We start from the raw sequence: 18531 nt of genomic DNA on the forward strand, positions 1-18531 counted from the left end.
GTGATATCCCGGCCTTCCAATTCCTCCCTCCATGAAACTTCCCGAAGTTGACGTCTAAGACTATTATAATCACCTGCATTATAATTCCACATAAGTTCCCGTCTCTTTGATACTCCTGCATGTCTATTCATTTTCCAAGTCAACACCATATGGTCACTCTCTCCAAGTGGTGGGAGAGACGTCAACTCAGTTATTATCAACTCTTCTGATGCTATAACCAAATCCAAAACTTTTGAACCTCTTGTTCCCTCTTTTACATGTTGTCTAAGACATTTGTCCCTCAAGAATTCTAGAAATTCCATTCCCCTATTGCTATATGCATCTTCCTCTCTCCAATTTATACTACTGAAGTTAAAATCTCCCATAACAATCATTCTTCTTGCACCTGCCAAACTTAGCTGTCTAAACATCTCCTGGTCCCCATCCTCTGTGCTCCTGGGTCTGTAGCAACACCCCACTAAATATCCTGTCTTGCCTACCTCTACCTCACACCATACACTCTCAAAATCATTTGTCTCACTTCCTTCCAAATTCTCCACTCTTAGAGGACATAGGTCATCACTTATCATAAGCAGTACCCCACCACCACGCTTTCCCCTCCTATCCTGACGAAAAATGCTATACCCAGCGACTTCTATTCCTCCCCTTCTGTCAACCACGTCTCAGTGATCGCAATAATTTTTGGCCAGGCTGATGCTATCTGCGCCACCAATTCCTCTCCCTTATTCCGGATACTCCTGGCATTAGTATAAAGCATATAAATGCCATTGTTTCTATACCCAGCATTATCCCTTCTAGACTCCACTGGGCTCAGTGTTACCTGACATTGTCTCCCTTCTCCCAAGTATCCATTCCCACAAGAGGCCACCCCTGCTATCATCCTCCCTGGGACACACTGACTCGTTCAGAACAGCAATCTCTCCAGATGCCTACGTCCTTCCTCATTCAAATGTAAACGGTCTCTCGCATACAATTCCTCTCTTTCCTCAGACGCACTCCAAGCATCCACTCCAATTATGTGTTGAAAGTGTATGGTGGCATGATCGTAATACCCATTATAGGATCATAGCTTAATTATTTATGATAAGCTAATGTCAGTTTGTAAATATTTAGTATAGCACTGAATTGAGTAATAACTAAAATTTAAATTGTACCATGTTAAGGAATTTAATAAACCTTTTGTCCAATGATAAAACAGTTGTCTGAAATTGCTGTCCAATGCACCACTTGAAAAATTACGAACCTAATCATGCGGGAAATTAATGTGTTAAGAAACGAGATAAAGTGTCACAACTGCAACATAGTTACACTTTCTGACATATTTTAGTTCTTTCTCCTTGTTTTTGCATATAATATCTTAAACTAAATGTCCCAAAAGGCGCAGTATAATACAAATATTAGGGATACTAAGGGGAGAAATAACTTAGATATTAGTAAAAATTTTGGTGATATCTCGAGCATAGATAATAGTTGAACATAGATAAGCAGAAATTATTAAATAGAATAAAAATCATAAATTGGGACACAACACTGTCAGTAATAACAGTTCAACTCAGGTTACTATTTTCTTCACATTTGATATAGATGACATCATCTATAAAAACCCAACTACAAAATTAACTGATATGACATCAACATCAGTGCATCTTAAATAACTGACTGTAATGCTGCATCCCCTCTTATTTCTAGTATATCTCAGGTGATTGCATGACTAAAAAACATACTATAATAAACTATAGTATGTAGTTTATTATATTTCTACATACTATAGTATGTAGAAACCATAATAAACTATCTGGGTAGTACATCCACATGAATGGCATGTTATTCAAGGATTTATACTTTACACAATGGACAACTTGATTAAAACTTTATATTCTTACACTGAAACGCCAAAGAATTCATGAAGTGCTGTAGAAATAACCACATCACATGTAGACAGGCATTTATAATAATCCTGCTTACACTCTTGATATCCCCAAACTTTTATGTTATCTTTTAAGTAAACTTGAGCTTGGAAGAATATTTCTGGAAAAAAAAAAAATCAATCAATGTGAAATTATCCCAACTACTATAACCTCACATTTGGCACTATTGGTACTAATGTAGCCAAGATTTTACAAAATGTTGTGGAAGTTAAAAAAAAAATTTGAAAAATACATCATATAATATAGGTTAAATGATCCATTACATCAAATGCTAATAATGCATAATGGATAAATATTTATAATCAATAATCAGACTTAAATAGCTAAATTAATTGTATAAATTATTTATTATAATTATCATCATCATTAGGCCTTCATGGAGTTAAATACCTGTCATGGGAAGTCCTTACTGTCACATGCAAAACTAGACAAACCCTGAAGTCATTCAATCTCTCTCTCTCTCTCTCTCTACAACTGCCAACTATGCAAAAAATCTTATTTCTCATTCTCCTGCTGACATCATCTTTATACAACTTTCAGGGTTGGCCTCTTGTTCTACCACTGTTTTGCTCTAATCTATAAAAAAAATCACCTCCTTCTTTTAGACTTGATTCTTTTGGTTTAAACAGCAAAGCGCACTCATTATATTAGATTATGGACTTAACCACCATTTGAGATAACTTTAATAAAATTTGACCTTTACATCAAGGTCACTTCAGGAATGTGTTTGTTTATGTGTGTGTGCACGTGCTACATAATGCCTAAAATTAATTAACCTACCTAGCCTGACTCTTAATAACAAAAAAAATATTTACATCAACCGGAGAAAATTTCTATTTTTGACATGCAATTATTAAACCATTATAGCTAGTCTTACACTTGAAATTAATGTATTCATTCCTCAACAACTATTATTACCTATTAGCTATATATATAATTATCTATTAGCTGTTAAGGATAAGTGAGAAGTTGAACATAAATCTGAGGATAAGCATTGCTCTCATAGTCACATATATGTTAATCAAAACTAGAAATTTTGAGACAACCATTCTTGTGTAAATTTAATTGTTTAATGAAGGTCTCACATGCCTCTTTAAATTTTATTTGTACCGCATTCTTGTTTGATATAAAAGTAGTGTAGCTTTCCAATCAATCCTATGGAATGTCTCCAGAGCATGATCAGAAAGTATGTTTCCTCATGATGGATTAAATGAATGTGTTTTTTTTTTTTTTTGGTTTTCTTCTTTTCTGATATCTACTGTGCATTTAGTTTCACCTATGTATGGAAAGTTACATGCATATTTAATCTGGTATACTCCTGAACATGATGAAAAAATGCTTTAATTTTATAGGAGACCTTCCAGATAGACCTTTAATATAAGGAATAAATATAACTTTGCTCCACATGTTATTTTATGTGTTATTATTTTAGTGGTTTTTTTTAGTGTTCTTTTTGTTTACATTATCATTTTTATTATTATAATTATTATTAACATCTGACCTCCACGGAGTCAGAGACTCATTGTGGGAGGTACACACTTTTTCAAACAATGCTCAATCAACCATGACTTAAAACTGATTCACTACACATGCCCAAACACACTCAGGCAATGCATTCCATTCATCAATCACTCTCTCTCCATGCAGAGAACCTTCTCCTCACTCTGCTGCTCATACCCTCCTTATACAATTTCCAGCGATAGCCTCTAGTTCTAATCTCCCCCTCACCTCTCATTCTATGAAAAATCTCTTCCATGTCAACCTGATAACAACCCCTGACTAGCTTATATGTCTCAATCATATCCGCCCCCCTTTCTTCCTTCTATTCACGAGGCATGGCAATTTAGATTCTCTGAATCTGTCCTCATACTCCAAATTCCAAAGACCACTGACAACCTTTGTGAATCTTCTCTGGACCCTTTCCAACATATTCTCGTCACCAGGAAAACTTGGCGATCAGATCTGTGCACAATAATCCATATGAGGCCTGATCAAGGCCTTATACACTGCATCATAACCTCATTATTTCTGCATGTCAGGGTCCTCTGCATCATTGCCATTATCTGATGTGATGCCTTTGCAACTTGTGCAATGTGGCCCCTAAATTTCAATTCCTTGTCCACCACCACTCCCAGATCTGTCATTTCCTTTACCTCCTTTAAAGTTTCCTCACCAAATGTATACTTTGCATCCCATCATTGTTTACCAAATCTTGAAATCTTACACTTTGCAACATTAAACTGAAAGTTCCACTTACCTGCCCATTCATGAAATCTATTCAAGTTGCTCTCCCCAATTTTACATCATCTGCATGTCACTAGTTAAACCCATTGCAATATCATTAATATACAAATTGAAAGACAATGGTCCCAAAACTGACCCCTGTAGTACACCACTAGTGACCTTCCTCTTACACGAACTGGTGAGAGTGATCATATTTAACCACCTCCTGGGTCATATCGATCCAGAAGGTGGTTAAATGTGTGGAATGTTCAGTTAAGAGGAGGTATATGTGGAATTACAGGCTGGTAAGTATGACAAGCTTAGGAGATTGCTTGAATCAATGCCATCACATGTGAAACTGCAAGGGCTGGATGTTGACAGTGCATGGGAAGTGGTGGGAAACTGCATACCTAGTAAGGAGAGTATATCAAGTGGGAGTTAAATGGATGAATATCATCATTAAGCTGGAGCTACAAAAAATTAAAAATTTTCAGAGGGAATTCAAAGGGAAAGATAACCAGCAGGCACATGTGAGATACTAGGCACAGGCAAGAAAGGTAACCAGTATGGTAAGCAAGGCAGAGTATGAAAGGAAATTAGCAGTGCAGGCTAAAGATAATCCCAAACAGGTCTTTCAATATGTTACAAGTAAAAGGAAGTAAAAATCATTCTGCCATTATGGCAGAATGATTTTAACGAATGACAATGGTAGGGAGGTAACTGAATCAGGCAAAATAGTAGAATTACTAAGTGAACACTTTGAAGAGTATATCATGCAGTAACGAGAGGGGCAAAGACCTATATGTGAACTGAGGTATATATATTTCGGAGGTGCATAGCATATTACAGAACCTCGATGTGAATACAGCTATGGGATTAGATAGTATACCAACTTAAGTTTTACGTGAAGGCGCTAGGGAATTGTCAGTGCCTTTGACCACATTGCTTAATTGAAGTCTCAGTTCAGGGTTAGTCCCAAGGAGGATGGAAAGAGGGGCTTCGTTCATGCAATAGAAAATAGTAGCTTCAGCCTTGTAGCTTCTTTCATGCAATAGAAAATAGTTCTATTGCATGAAAGAAGCTACAAGGCTGATGTAGCAAATTACCAACTGATCAGCATATCTGGAGTTGTCAGGGTACTGGAGAAGTTGTTCAAGAGTAAAATACAGGAATGGATAGAATGGAAATGGGATACTCTATGAGGGTGGGGGAAGAACATGGTTTCGTGAAGGGAAGGTCATGCCTTAGTGACTTGTTCACATTTTATAATACAGTGACAGCTGAGTTGGATAAAAGTAATTGGTTTACAGTGATAATGCTGGACTTAGCAAAAGTCTCTGACAGGATACCACATGGGATTCTAATCAATAAACTGCAGCACATGGAGAGGGATGTAAAGTTGGTGAAGTGGATATGATGGTAGTTGATGGAGAAATATCAGAGAGTAGTTTATTCAAGAGTCCAGAAGAAGGCCTGTGATTAGTGGCATGCCACAGGGCTTTGTTCTTGGGCTGCTACTATTTAATTTCTACATTAATGATATAGGAAAGGATCTATCTGAGAGGAACTGTTCAGTTATTTGCTGATGATGCAAAATTGGGTAGGGCAATAGTTAATACAGATGATGTTAAAATTTTGCAGAATGATTTGGATAGACAGGCAGTCTGGGCAAAGGAGAATGGATGTCAGTTTATTTATTCATTTTGTGTTCAAACTACAGAAAATGTAAGCGCATACATATAAATGATTAAAAGCATACATTTAAAGAAATAGACATTAAAAGAATAGAGATTAAAAACGAACATTAAAAGACAATAATGTCACTTGCATAAAATATCAAGCAAAAACATAAAATGACAAATTTCACTCATCCAGTGACTAATATACTTTAAAGCTGTTTCATTACTGCATTAAATCTTCTGGGTATATATATTATTAATGTCTATTAAGCAGCATTGCAGAAGATGATCCATGGTTTGTGTTTCACCACATGAGCAGGTATCATTGCCTGTGTAGTCCCATCTGGCCATATTCTGCTTTAATTTGCCCATTCTGGAACGAAGTCTATTCAATGTCTTCCATCTTTGCCAGTCTAGATGCATGCTGGAAGGAAGAGATTCGTTTAAGTTCAGAGCCTCTGGAGATTGTTCTTGCCACGTTGTTTACATTGTAGCTTTTATGGAATCAACCAATGGTTTCACTGAGTGAATAAAACTTTCCCTTGATCTTAGCCTCTTATGTACTGCAACATGTCCATACAAAGGATGATGTTCATCATTAGTTGTTTCCACTCATATCTACTCTGTGTAGTCCTGATGTGAGGAGGTGCAATACTAGACAGTGAGTATAGATGACCAATTTTTGTAGGCTTAAGGCAGCCAGTAATGTGTCGACATGTTTCATTAAGAACCTTATCAATAATTTTGACATGTGATGATCTTTCCCAAACAGGGCTAGCATACTCGGCTGTCGAAAAACAGAGTGTTAGTGCAGAAGTGCGCAGTACTTGTGGATTTGCACCCCACCAAGATGATGCTAATCGGCATAGAATATTATTACGTTTGAGTTTTAGCTGCTGTCTTCTCTATGTGTTGCTTATAAATTAAGGTCCTATTTTACACTAGATAGGACCTTAAATTATCCAAATCCAACTTACCTACCTAGGTAAGTTGGATTTGGATAATTGACCAGTTTCACACCATTCCATTCTATATTCAACTCTCTCCTCACCTCCCTATTATTGAGATGGAAAAACACATTTGTGTTTTACTGGGATTTGGTTTCAGTTGGTTTTCCTTATAGTAAACTGTAAGGGTTTCTAGCTCTTGTGTGAGCTGCTTTTCAATGTCATCCAAGGATTTTGCTTGATAAGCTATTGCCCGGTTATCTGCATATAAGAAGGTTCTTGACTATGGGTTTATAGGTTGGTCATTAGTATATATATATTGAAGAGGAGGAGAGATATCACACTTCCATGAAGTAGACCATTTTTCTGGATATGCCATCTGTTCTTTTTTCCTTGAAAATCAATGAATAATCTCCTGCTGAACAGCAGTGGCCTAAATATCTTCACTAAGCGATAGCTGTTTGTCATGCTGTAAATTTTGACTATAAGCTTTCTAAGATTTAGTATGTCATATGCTGCTGTCAAATCTATAAATAAAGCTCTTGTTGCTAACCCCCCCCCCCCTTTCAAAGCCGTCCTCAATAAACTGTGTTAAGTTTAATACTTGTCCAGTGTATGATCTTCCTGGTTTAAATCCTGCCCATTCTTTTATCAGCACTTTCTCTATTTCTGGACTTAGTCTGTTCAAGATTAATCTCTCATACAGCGTTTGTGTTGTGCATAGGCCTATAGCTCTTTGGATTCTCAGCAGGTTTACCTGGTTTCAGGATAGGTATTACTTTTGTTTGCATCCATATGCTGGGTATTTTAGCAAATTTCCAACAAAAGTAGAAAAATTTTAACAACCACTCTGTTGTCTTTTCCCCCAGATTCCTTAGTATCTCATTTCTGATATTATCTATACCAGCAGCTTTTCCTGGTTTTAAGGCTTTTAGGGCATTTTCTAGGTCCTGTTTGCTTCGAAGAGATTATTTTCTAATTTTTGAATCCCTAATTTTTTAATATAATCTTAAGGTATTTTTCCTTCTGTGCTTCAGTTGCCATTCAGAGATAGCCGAGTTGCAATTTGGTTTGCATTTATATTAACTTCGGTTGTTACTGTTTTGGGGTCACCAGATAATTTTTTGAGTAAGAGCCAGGCTTTTCTGTTACTATGTTTCATATCTAAGCTTTTAATTTTCTCTGCCCATTGTCAACTTCTTTTTTCAGACAGTGCTGTTACAAGTTCCTCTCCTGTGTCAATTGTTTCTGATGAAAACAGATCTTTATCATATAGGTCACAATATTTCTCAGATATTTCCATGTTCTGTTCTGTAAAACCTGGAATATGTTCTACAACCTCTTGGGATGTGTCTGGTAGAAGACAATCTATTCTTGTTGGGAGGCTAATACGCTGGTTAAACATGATATTCGATTGGATGTAGCCTGTGTTCTCAAAAAAGCAAAACCTCCAAAATCCAACATATCTATTAGTGAATACAAGTCACTACAAGAATTGAAGAGAAACAAAGAAATAGTGATCACCAAAGCGGATAAGGGGAACACCACTGTGGTACTCAACCTTAATGACTACACAGGTAAGCTCAAGGCTTTGCTAATAGATCGATCCACTTACCTCCCCCATTAATTACAATCCCACCAACTCACAAATTAGAAAACTTCATAGGCTCCTTAAGAAGGTTACTTCTTGGCCTGTGGAGGTTACCAACAGACTAAAATCCTATAACTCTAGAGCCCCCACCCCCCCACGCATATATGGGCTCCCAAAAATACATAAAGAAAATGTGCCATTATGTCCCATAGTGGATGGCATTGATTCCCCCACTTACAAACTAGCCAAGCATTTAGCCAAAGCGCTCTCACACTATACTGGCAACACACCATCGCACATAAAAAACTCAGCCCACTTCAAAGCCAGTATAGAAAACCTTACACTGCAACATAGTGACATAATGGTCAGTTTTGACGTCTCCTCCCTATTCATGAATGTACCCCTCAAAGAAATCCTAGAGCTAATCCAAGCTAAATTTCCTCCCGATATCTCAGCCCTATTTCAGTTTACAATGAACTCAGGCTATTTCGTTTGGCAGGAAAAATTCTACAAACAGATAGAGGGGAAAGCCATGGGTTCACCACTTTCCCCACCCTTGGCCAACTTCTTTATGGAGACTTTTGAAGAGAAAGCCTTAAACTCAGCCCCACAAAAACCTACCATATGGCTTCGCTATGTTGATGATGATGTGTTTGCTATTTGGCCACATGACCCAGATTCATTCCTCTCCTTCCTAACACACTTAAACAACCAACACCCTAGAATCAAGTTCACCCTGGAAAAAGAGGAAAACAATAACCTCCCCCTTCCTAGAACCACTAGTCACCCACCAACCTGATGGAACCTTGGTTTTCTCAGTTTATAGAAAACCCACCCATACAGGCAGATACATTCACCAACAATCCCATCACCCCCCCCCCTCACAACAATATGGAGTAGTTATTAAGACACTATTCAACAGGGCAAAAATAATCTGTTCAAATGATCAAGCCCTACCCACTGAACTAAATCACATCCGTGACACTTTCTCAGCCAATGGCTACCCCCCCCCAAAAAAAAGAATCCAAAAAATACTTAAACCAGTTATCCACAACCCACCTTCCCCCCCCCCACTTCACAAAAAAGATTACTCTAAATCCATCACCATTCCCTACGTCCGAGGCACCTCGGAAAAAATCAACAAAATCTTAAAAAAACATGACTTGACCACTTATTACAGACCACACAGAAAATTGGCATCCCTTATCCCCTCCACTAAAGACCAACCACTTCCTCTAGACCTACCTGGTGTATACCAAATCCCTTGCAGCTATAAATTGTCCTACTTTGGCCAAACAGGCAGGACAGCAAATATCAGAATCTCGGAACACAAGGATTACATCCGATTTCACCAGTACAGCCACTCTGGGCTTGCAGACCACGCTCTGGATACTCGCCACAGAATAAGATGGAAGAAAGCCACAGTAATACACTGCAGCAAGTTCAAATATGAAAGACTATTCATGGAATCAGCCTCAGCCCTTAGGAACATGCCAAACCTCAACAAATTTGGATGCATGAGATTGCCCCAAATTTGGGAAACATTTATCAGAAGAACTTCAGCCCAAAGGCCAAGAACCACCAATATAGCCCGCAGGGGGCACCATCAGGACTTTAGGAAAACGTTAGATTCCTAGCTTCAGTTCTCATTTGCTGTTATGTAGTACTTGTGTGCACGTGTCTTTGTATTAAGTTCCCAAGAAGATGGCAACGTGACATTTGCCGAAATATTGGAAAGTATATATTAAAGTTTATTTAATTTATATTTCTAGTATACGCTGTCAATTCCTTAAATATTAGTTATCAAGAAGACAATCTAATAGCTTTGATGAACTTTCCATAATTTTCTGGTCTGGGTGAAATGTTGGATTTATGTCTAATTCCTTGAGAACTGTTCCCAGTTAGCTTTTTTAAAATTAGAGTGTCTTCTAAGTGGAATATCCTTAAGTCAGACTGGTGGGAAAACTTGCAGCATTATTGGTCTATGTTGTGAACTTTGTATTGGTGCAAGTACATGTTTAGTGACAAAATAGCTATTCTATTACTAACAAATCTAAGGTATGGGTTATAACCTCTTTTCAATCTTCCACTTTAAATGATGATGGCTGTTTAGGATCGTGTATAAGACTTATTTGATTACTTTCAATCCACTGTTCGACTAACTCTCCATCCTCATTTGTTTCACTATAACCCCACTGTGTGCTATGACTATTAAAGTCGCCTATAATAATAGCAGATTTCCTTTGTGTCAAATACTGGGACATTTCAAATGCAAAGGTTATACTAGGTGGTTTATATACCGAGAAAACAACACTGATGTTATCCAGATCTATTCTAAGGATTTCTGTGTTATTTTGGTTTGTGGGTAGGCATCCTGTAACCTTGCGCTCCTGCCGAGTGAAAATAGCACTTCCATACTTTTCATGTGGTATTTCTTTTATGAGCTTCATTCCAGCAATTTTAGATCTGGCTTGTTGAGGTCCTTTGTCTGTCTCCTGTAGACATAAAATATCACATTTTTGTTCATTACATATTTTTTGCAATAAGATCTTATTTTAGAGGAAGGGCCCTCTGTACTGTGTGAGATGATTGTCAGGGTTGGTTCCCATAAGGGCAGTTGAATTTTAGTCATTGTGTCTCTGATAAAGAAGATGCTAGTAGCACTATAAAACTGTAGAAAACTATAGAAGGCTGTATTGCACTATGTAGATTGCTGGTAGCAGAATTCACAGCTTGTAAATAAGCCGACAAGGGTCGTGATGTGAACACTTCTGCTATGATGTCAGTTTAATGTAGCAAAATGTAAGGTTATGCATTTTGGGGTGAAAAGATTACCAGCTGTATACCACACTGATGGAACTCTACTCCAGGAAATTGACAAATCCAGAGATTTGGGAGTGTTGGTGGATAGGGAGTTGAAGTTTAGCGGGCACATAACAAAAGTGGCTCATCGGATGGTTACTAAAAAATCCTTTGACAACAGAGAAAAGCATTATTATTCCTCTTTATCGAGCCTCGATAAGACCCCATTTTGACTAATGCACACACGTGTTCACCTGGGTTTCCTGGCAATGAAGAAGAGGTAGAGAAGATCCAGATGCAAGTGGCCAAGATGGTAGCAAGTCTATGAAATGAATATTATGAGAACAGGCTGAAGATTTGTGGGTTACAGAAACTCGTAGACAGGTAGGAAAGGGATGATATGATTGCGACATATAAATTACTGAAGGGACTTTTATAAGATTAATACACAGAAAATTTTTCGTAACAGGTCTGGTGGTGGGAGAACTAGAGACCATCTTTGGAAACTAGACAGAAATGTACAGTTGACCCTCAAACAATGTGATGGTTAGGGATCTCAACCTTCCATGCAGTCGAAAATCTGTGTATAACTTTTGACTCCCCAGAAGATTAACTACTAATAGTCTCCTGTTGACTGAAAGTCTTACCAATAAGCAGTCAATTAACACATATTTTGTATGCTATATGTATTATATATAATATATATATTTGTTTTATGTTGGGCCCATACACGAGAGGTTGGTTGATCAACCTATAGTATGTTAGTACCATATGTGGGTAGTGGGTTGGGAAAGGAGAAACTTGTTTATGTTTGATTTAAAATGTCTTTATACTGTATTCCTTGGAAAATACACCACAGGGAAGACTGTTCCAGAGTACAGCAGTAGCAGGGATGAAGGAGGAGGAAAAGAAACTTGTTCTGTGGGTTTTAAGCTGTATATACTGTATCCTTAAAAGAAAATAAGCTAGTAAAAAGAAAATGTTATTAAGAAAATCATAATGAAGAGTACATACATTTAGAGTACTGTATTTATTGATCCAGTAACTTTATGTCGTATGTTTACAAGATGAATCATCTGTCTGTCAGTACCTACATCAATATTGTCTTATACGATACAATACACTGTAGATGTTATACATATTACTAACACTAGTGCAAAAATGAAACGATAATGTGAAAAAGAAATTTATGTTTATTTACAGGTATAACGATTCCTGCACTGATAATGAAGTAGCAGCAATATGATTGCTTTATGGTAGCCTAGTGTAATTGATACGACTGCTTCATGGAAACCTAGCCTATAAAATTTTTATTTTTATGCTAATTAATGAATTAATAAATGTTAATTTTATGCAGTCATGATTTAATACTGCATCTTTATGTTTATTTACATTTCCCTCAATTACGAATGATCTGTAATTGTTTGTGTGTGCAAGTTTTGATAAATTTTATCTTTTTATAATAGATTTATGTATATCTTATGGTAGAGTAAATGATAAAATAGATTAGTATCCACATATATTGATGTATTTATGACATACCTAATTTTTTCTTAATTTTTTCAATATTTCTATGCTAAGACATTTGTCTGCAAGTTTTTCAAATTATCACAAATCTAGAAAATTTTCCAATATGGGAGGGTGGACTGAAAAGTTCTCGGCCTAACAATGAAAAAACAAATTTATAATTTCAAAATTATTTTTATTTTTCAACATAATCTCTGTTAAGACTAATGCATTTATTCCAGCGATGCTCCAGCACTATTATCCCATCCCTATAGTGGTTCTCAGTAAGATCTGCAAAATACCCCTCTACAGCTGCAATCACCTCTTGATTCGAAGAAAAATGCTGACCAGCGAGGAAGATTTTTAGTTTTGGGAAGAGATAGAAGTCAGAGGGAGCCAAATCTCGGGAATAGGGTGGATGTTCCAACAATTCATAGTGCACATCCCTTAATTTTTCTATTGCCAAAACACCTTTGCGGACAGGTGCATTGTCCTGAAGAACAATGATTTTTTTTCTTAACCAATCCAGGTCTTTTCTCACGAATTTTTTCGTTTAGTCTGGTTAAAATCGGAATAATCAGAATAATATTCCCTGGTTATTGTTTTACCCTTTTCAAGATAATTAATAAACAAAATGTCTTTAGCATCCCAAAACACCAATGCCATGACCTTTCCTGCTGATGGAACCAACTTTGTCTGCTTTGGCACTGAACAACCAGCTTCTGTCCACTGTTTTGACTGCTGTTTGGATGCTAGTGTGTAATGGTGAATCCACGTCTCATCCATAGTAATAAATCAATGCACAAAATCAGTTTTATTCTTGTTAAAACGCTCCAAGCACTGTTCAGAGATTTTCATATGTGAGTGCGTTTTTGATCTGCTGTGAGCAAGTGTGGTCCCCATCTTGCACAAAGCTTTTTTATTTACAATTCTTCATGCAAAATATATCCTACACGTTCTTTTGAAATGCCTATAGTCTCAGCAATTTCATACACTTTGACTTGCCGGTGATCCAATACTATATCGTGCACTTGATCAATGATTTCTGGTGTTGTTACACTTTTTGGACATCCTTCATGTGGATTATCTTCAAGGCTGGTACAACCACATTTAAACTCGGCAGCCCATTTCTTAATTGTCGAAAACGTGCCCATAAACTTTTATGAACTTCGATTGAATTTCTGTTGCCGTTAAACCTTCTTTTACTAAGAATTTTATAACCACACAAAACTCAATTTTATCCATTTCAAGGGATACAGACAACACTTTGGCTTCAGACAGCTGTATAAAAAACTACTTGATAGAATGACTTGCTTCACATGGATGCTTATGACAGATCTATCGACTTAGAAAAAAATCTTGTCGATAGTGTTGCCATCTATGGTCAAGTCTGAGAACTTTTCAGACCACCCGCATATTTAATTGAAAAAAAATCAGCGTATAAGAGTGGACCAGTGCAATTCAAACCCTTGTTGTTCAAGTTTCGACTGCAGTAGGCAAGGATATTAGAACTAGATTTTTTTGTTTGGAGAGTTGTGAGAGGATTAGGTTGATAGAGTCTGTTGTGGGTGCCATGATTGTTAATGAGTTCAAAGCAAAGCATGATAGATATGGTGCAAATGTTGGATAGCAATTGGCATGATGTTTAGGGTCTCCTTAGATGAGTCTAAGGACTCCATTATTACTCCACTTTATTTTATTATTGTGGGCTACTCTGTGGAGTAGCCCACAATGATAAAATAAAGTGCATATCAATATAAAAATAGCACAAACAAAGAGTTTACATGTACTAAGAAAGAACTAAATTAAATCAAATTTAACTGGCCTGGTTGGCCAAGTGATTAACACCTACTCTACAACCAAAAGGTTGCAAGTCTGAATCCTGCCCTCAGCATGGATGTTTGTAATTGTTTTTAGATGAGAGTAAATTTCATCATCCAGTGCAAGACTACTACTCTGCTTAATGGAGGCCTGAAGTGACCTGAAAAAAGTTCGACGTGTAGTCTCAACATCAAGCTTTTGAGATGATGTAAAAATTAATAAAAAATACAAAATTTACATAAAAAAAAAAAAAAAAGAAAGTAGAAAATATCTTAGCCCACCGACGGTACAGATAGGTTTACAATTTTTCATGGATGAGAGTCATATTAAAATAAAAAATAAAATAAAAAAATCAGAGTTCTCTGTAGACATTTAAAAAAAAGACAGCAATAATGGCTAACAAAATACTATGCTTACAACAAAGAATAATTCATTGCTTCATGTAAGCTCTTTGCTTGAACACAAACAGCATTTTAAAAAACAACTAAGTATCTACATATCCTCATAGTATGAATGCTGGAATGTAGATATTACTTCTCAACCACTGTTAGCTCTCTCTCTCTCTCTCTCTCTCTCTCTCTCATTCATGCCACATTCTCAGTCTCTCCTTCACACTATTCTAGTATATGTATTTAAAGATAATAAACAGTGCTACTACTCATGGTGTAATTTCTTGTGTCCAGGAGACAGTTATATGAACTCTTACACAACAGGGGCACATAATATTCTTTTCTCCAAATACACAATTGATAGCATAAGTATTCAGGAAATACATTAGAGTGCAGCCTTAAGATGACCAGTTTCTGAATACTCTGCTGATGAAGTTGGTTCCAACAGCAATCTGCACAACACTGCAGTTTTCTTTACATATCCAAGCTATTTCACATTCAGATCCAATGTGAATGCAGATGCAGACAAAAAGAGAAGAGGAGGACCTGGAATCAAGGGAAAACAGTTGGATGAAGAAGTGAACAGCATGAGTATAGAGAATGAGAGAACAAGTGTGCAAGACAGATAAGGAAATGGGGAGGATCAGGGTGGACAGAGGAACACAGTTTGAGAAAGGTAGATGCTACAAGAGGATGTGAATGTATGTGTAGACAAAAAAGGGAAGGGAATGACCTGGGATCAAGGAGAAAAACAGTTGGATCTGAACAAGTTTCAGAGATGAATAAGCAGAAAAAGAAATGGCTTAAGTTAAGCATGGAGAAGGAGAAATAAGTGGTATCAGTTAAGCTCGCTATAGATGCAGGAATAAGCTGGTGTGTTTGTATACAAATGCTAGAAGTGTAAGAAACAAGGCAAATGAAACGGTTGCATTAATTGAGTCTGAACACCCAAAAATTGTTGGAATAAGTGAGACATGGTTGGGTGAGGACGACATCCTGACAGGAATAGAGATGGAAGGGTATGATGTGTTTCATGAGGATAGAAAGAGTAAAAAGGGAGGTGAGGAGTGCTATTGATGATAGAGAAAGAGTTATGTCCATACAAAGTAGGGATGCGAGAGGAAAATAGTGCCAGTGGTTTTCAGGCAGTATGGTGTGAGACCCACATGGGGACACAATGGAAAGGAGAAGGTACGGTGTGCAAAAAGGCTTGGGTGGCATCTGCAATTCATGACGTAGTAGGGACAGCTGACGCAGAGGAATATAAAAGATTTGGCAGTGCAAGCTCACTGATGGGTGAATGAAGGATGGTCAAGCGGCGACGACATGGTTAAGTAGCAGCCGAGTCTGAGCATTGTCATTGATGCAACGAGACAACCAGCAAACGGCGAAATTTTGTGCGGATCCAGCCATACCTTTCCATCAGAGGATTTCGAGTACGAGGCAAAGAAGTGATTTGTGACTGAAATCACTGGAAGGTCGAGATGGGGAACAACTGATCCCAGAACAAGGTAACCACCCGAAGGAAGCCTACAAGAAGATCTGATGAGAAGTGTCTCCTGAAAGATTGAACTGTCGGTAATGTAGAGTTTTTATGTCCATTGTATTGTAATTTAAGGCTAGTGTGAGCAATAGTGTAAAATTTCTTGTGATCGGACTTGATAGAATTCAGGACTCATACCTAATCTTCTAGCAAGAACTTTGTAGCTCTAGAAGTGTGTTGTTTTAAGCATTGTTATTAGATTAATTTGATGTGTTAGATCTCAATATTTGAGGAGAGAGCAAGATATTCATATACGTGACTGTAATAAGTAAGCAGGATTAAGACAATGAAATACTTAGTTGGATGTTGTTATAGACCCGGTAATGTGGATGTACTGACTATGAAATGTATAATCAAATTAGCTAAGCAAATAAGAAAAGGATGATCATTATGGGTGATTTTAACTATGGCAATATAGACTATGATGATGATATAGCAACTGGAAGTGAAGAAAATGAGTTTCTTGAGATTTTGAGGGACAACCACCTTAGACAGTATGTAGAGGGCACATGAGGATTGAGGGTATTACATTTGATAATCTCATCATAGGATGTAATTATAAATGAGGTGTCAAATCACCCTGCAGTTGGTGAGAGTGGCCATGAAGTGATTACCTGGGTGCAGGGGCGAATACTGGTCTTGAAATTCATGCTTGCTCTTGTTATCATTCATGGAGTGAGAGATATGATTGAAATCTGATTATCAGAATAATGAATTACAGGTAACCCTAGTATAACGCGGATGTTAGGTTCCATAGAAATGCCGCGTTATATAAATCGCATTATGCAAGACTCAGATCACATACAAAAAGTAGGATTATGTTCCGAAATCAGTTTTTTTAAAAAAAAATCATATAAACAACAATGACATATCCAACAAAAAAATATTTTTATTTAATTCAGGTAATTCATGTAAGTTAAGAAAACATATAAACTATGACACAAATGCATAGTATAAAATTATAAAAATTACAAATTGTAATTAAGCTTCATTGCACGTAATGTTTCATTGCATAAATGTTTTAGGCAAAATAAAAATAAGTGCATATTTTAATCTTTCATAGCACGAGGATTTGAGGATCGGTTAATAAACATTAGTTTTGTCATGTGCATTACCTGATGCATTACTACAAAACAGTAGAGTAATTCTGTCTTTGGAAACTTTGAATCCAGGAGCTGATCTTTCATTTTTCGAAATATAGGTGCGTTTTGGCATTTTTTGTCAATATAATCCGGAGTCATCAGCCCTGAATACCTGGTCTGCATTATAAATGTTTATGAACATTGAGAGTTTTTTGTTTAATAAGATTTCCATCCAAAGGAATTTTCTTTTGAGTGCATCTTTCCAAATCATTAGAGATTTCTTCATTTTTCTCTTAGAAAATTGCGTACACGCGCAATGAGCTTTGCACTTACCGTTGACCCAGCAATAAACACTTTCTCGGATTTTATGTTCATTGTGTTGGATTGTTTGAATTGTTGATTCATTTAAATTCAAAGTCCTTACAACAACTGGTTTTTCTCCATTTTTCAAACCGATCCACGATTTTAATTTTTTTCTTCGAGAGAAATTTTCTTTTCAATATTCATTTTTTTCCTTTGAATGCAATTTGTGGCCATTACTATAAAAATAACTTTTTTACATAAAAAAAGCATTACATATTAGTTATAGATGTAACTCACCAGAAAATAAAGGGCTCAGCTTGAGATAACACAGTTATGATTTTTAATGTTTTGCTGGCAGAAAACAAAGACAATTTTCAACAATAAACACTTTATACAGTATACAATTGACTTACATGCTTGCTAAAGGGTGCTTCCCCTAATATAAATTCGCTACTTATAACTACCTGCGTGATATGGGCAGACACAAATTTAATGAAGATAAAATTTGATTTTTAAGTTGCACGGTGAAAAATATATGAAAAGATAAAGGGTTGCTACAATTTCCAAACTGTGTTTTTGTCAAAACCACGTTGCACAAGTACCACATTATACGAGGTTCACCTGTATTGACCATTTAAAACTATATATTTAGAAATTTATGTACATTTAATCATACAAATACAACATTTAATTTGCAAATGATATTCTATATTTTTC

General features: G+C 36.6%; 1 protein-coding gene across 2 annotated transcripts in view; it reads right to left on the reverse strand.

Moving 5' to 3' along the window:
* LOC150105264 (tRNA-queuosine alpha-mannosyltransferase) overlaps nt 1-18531 on the reverse strand; it is a 241757-nt gene that overhangs the window by 57371 nt on the left and 165855 nt on the right. For both annotated transcript variants that reach the window (XM_090394659.1, XM_090394660.1), the window contains one exon: nt 1884-2028. In XM_090394659.1, coding sequence (XP_090250785.1) covers nt 1884-2028 — 145 coding nt within the window. The remainder of the gene's footprint in view (nt 1-1883; nt 2029-18531) is intronic.

The sequence above is a fragment of the Typopeltis vanoorti genome, chromosome 6 (genome assembly GCF_054136105.1).
Source record: "Typopeltis vanoorti isolate ZY-2024b chromosome 6, IOZ_Tvanoo_1.0, whole genome shotgun sequence".
In the NCBI taxonomy this organism is placed as follows: domain Eukaryota; kingdom Metazoa; phylum Arthropoda; class Arachnida; order Uropygi; family Thelyphonidae; genus Typopeltis; species Typopeltis vanoorti.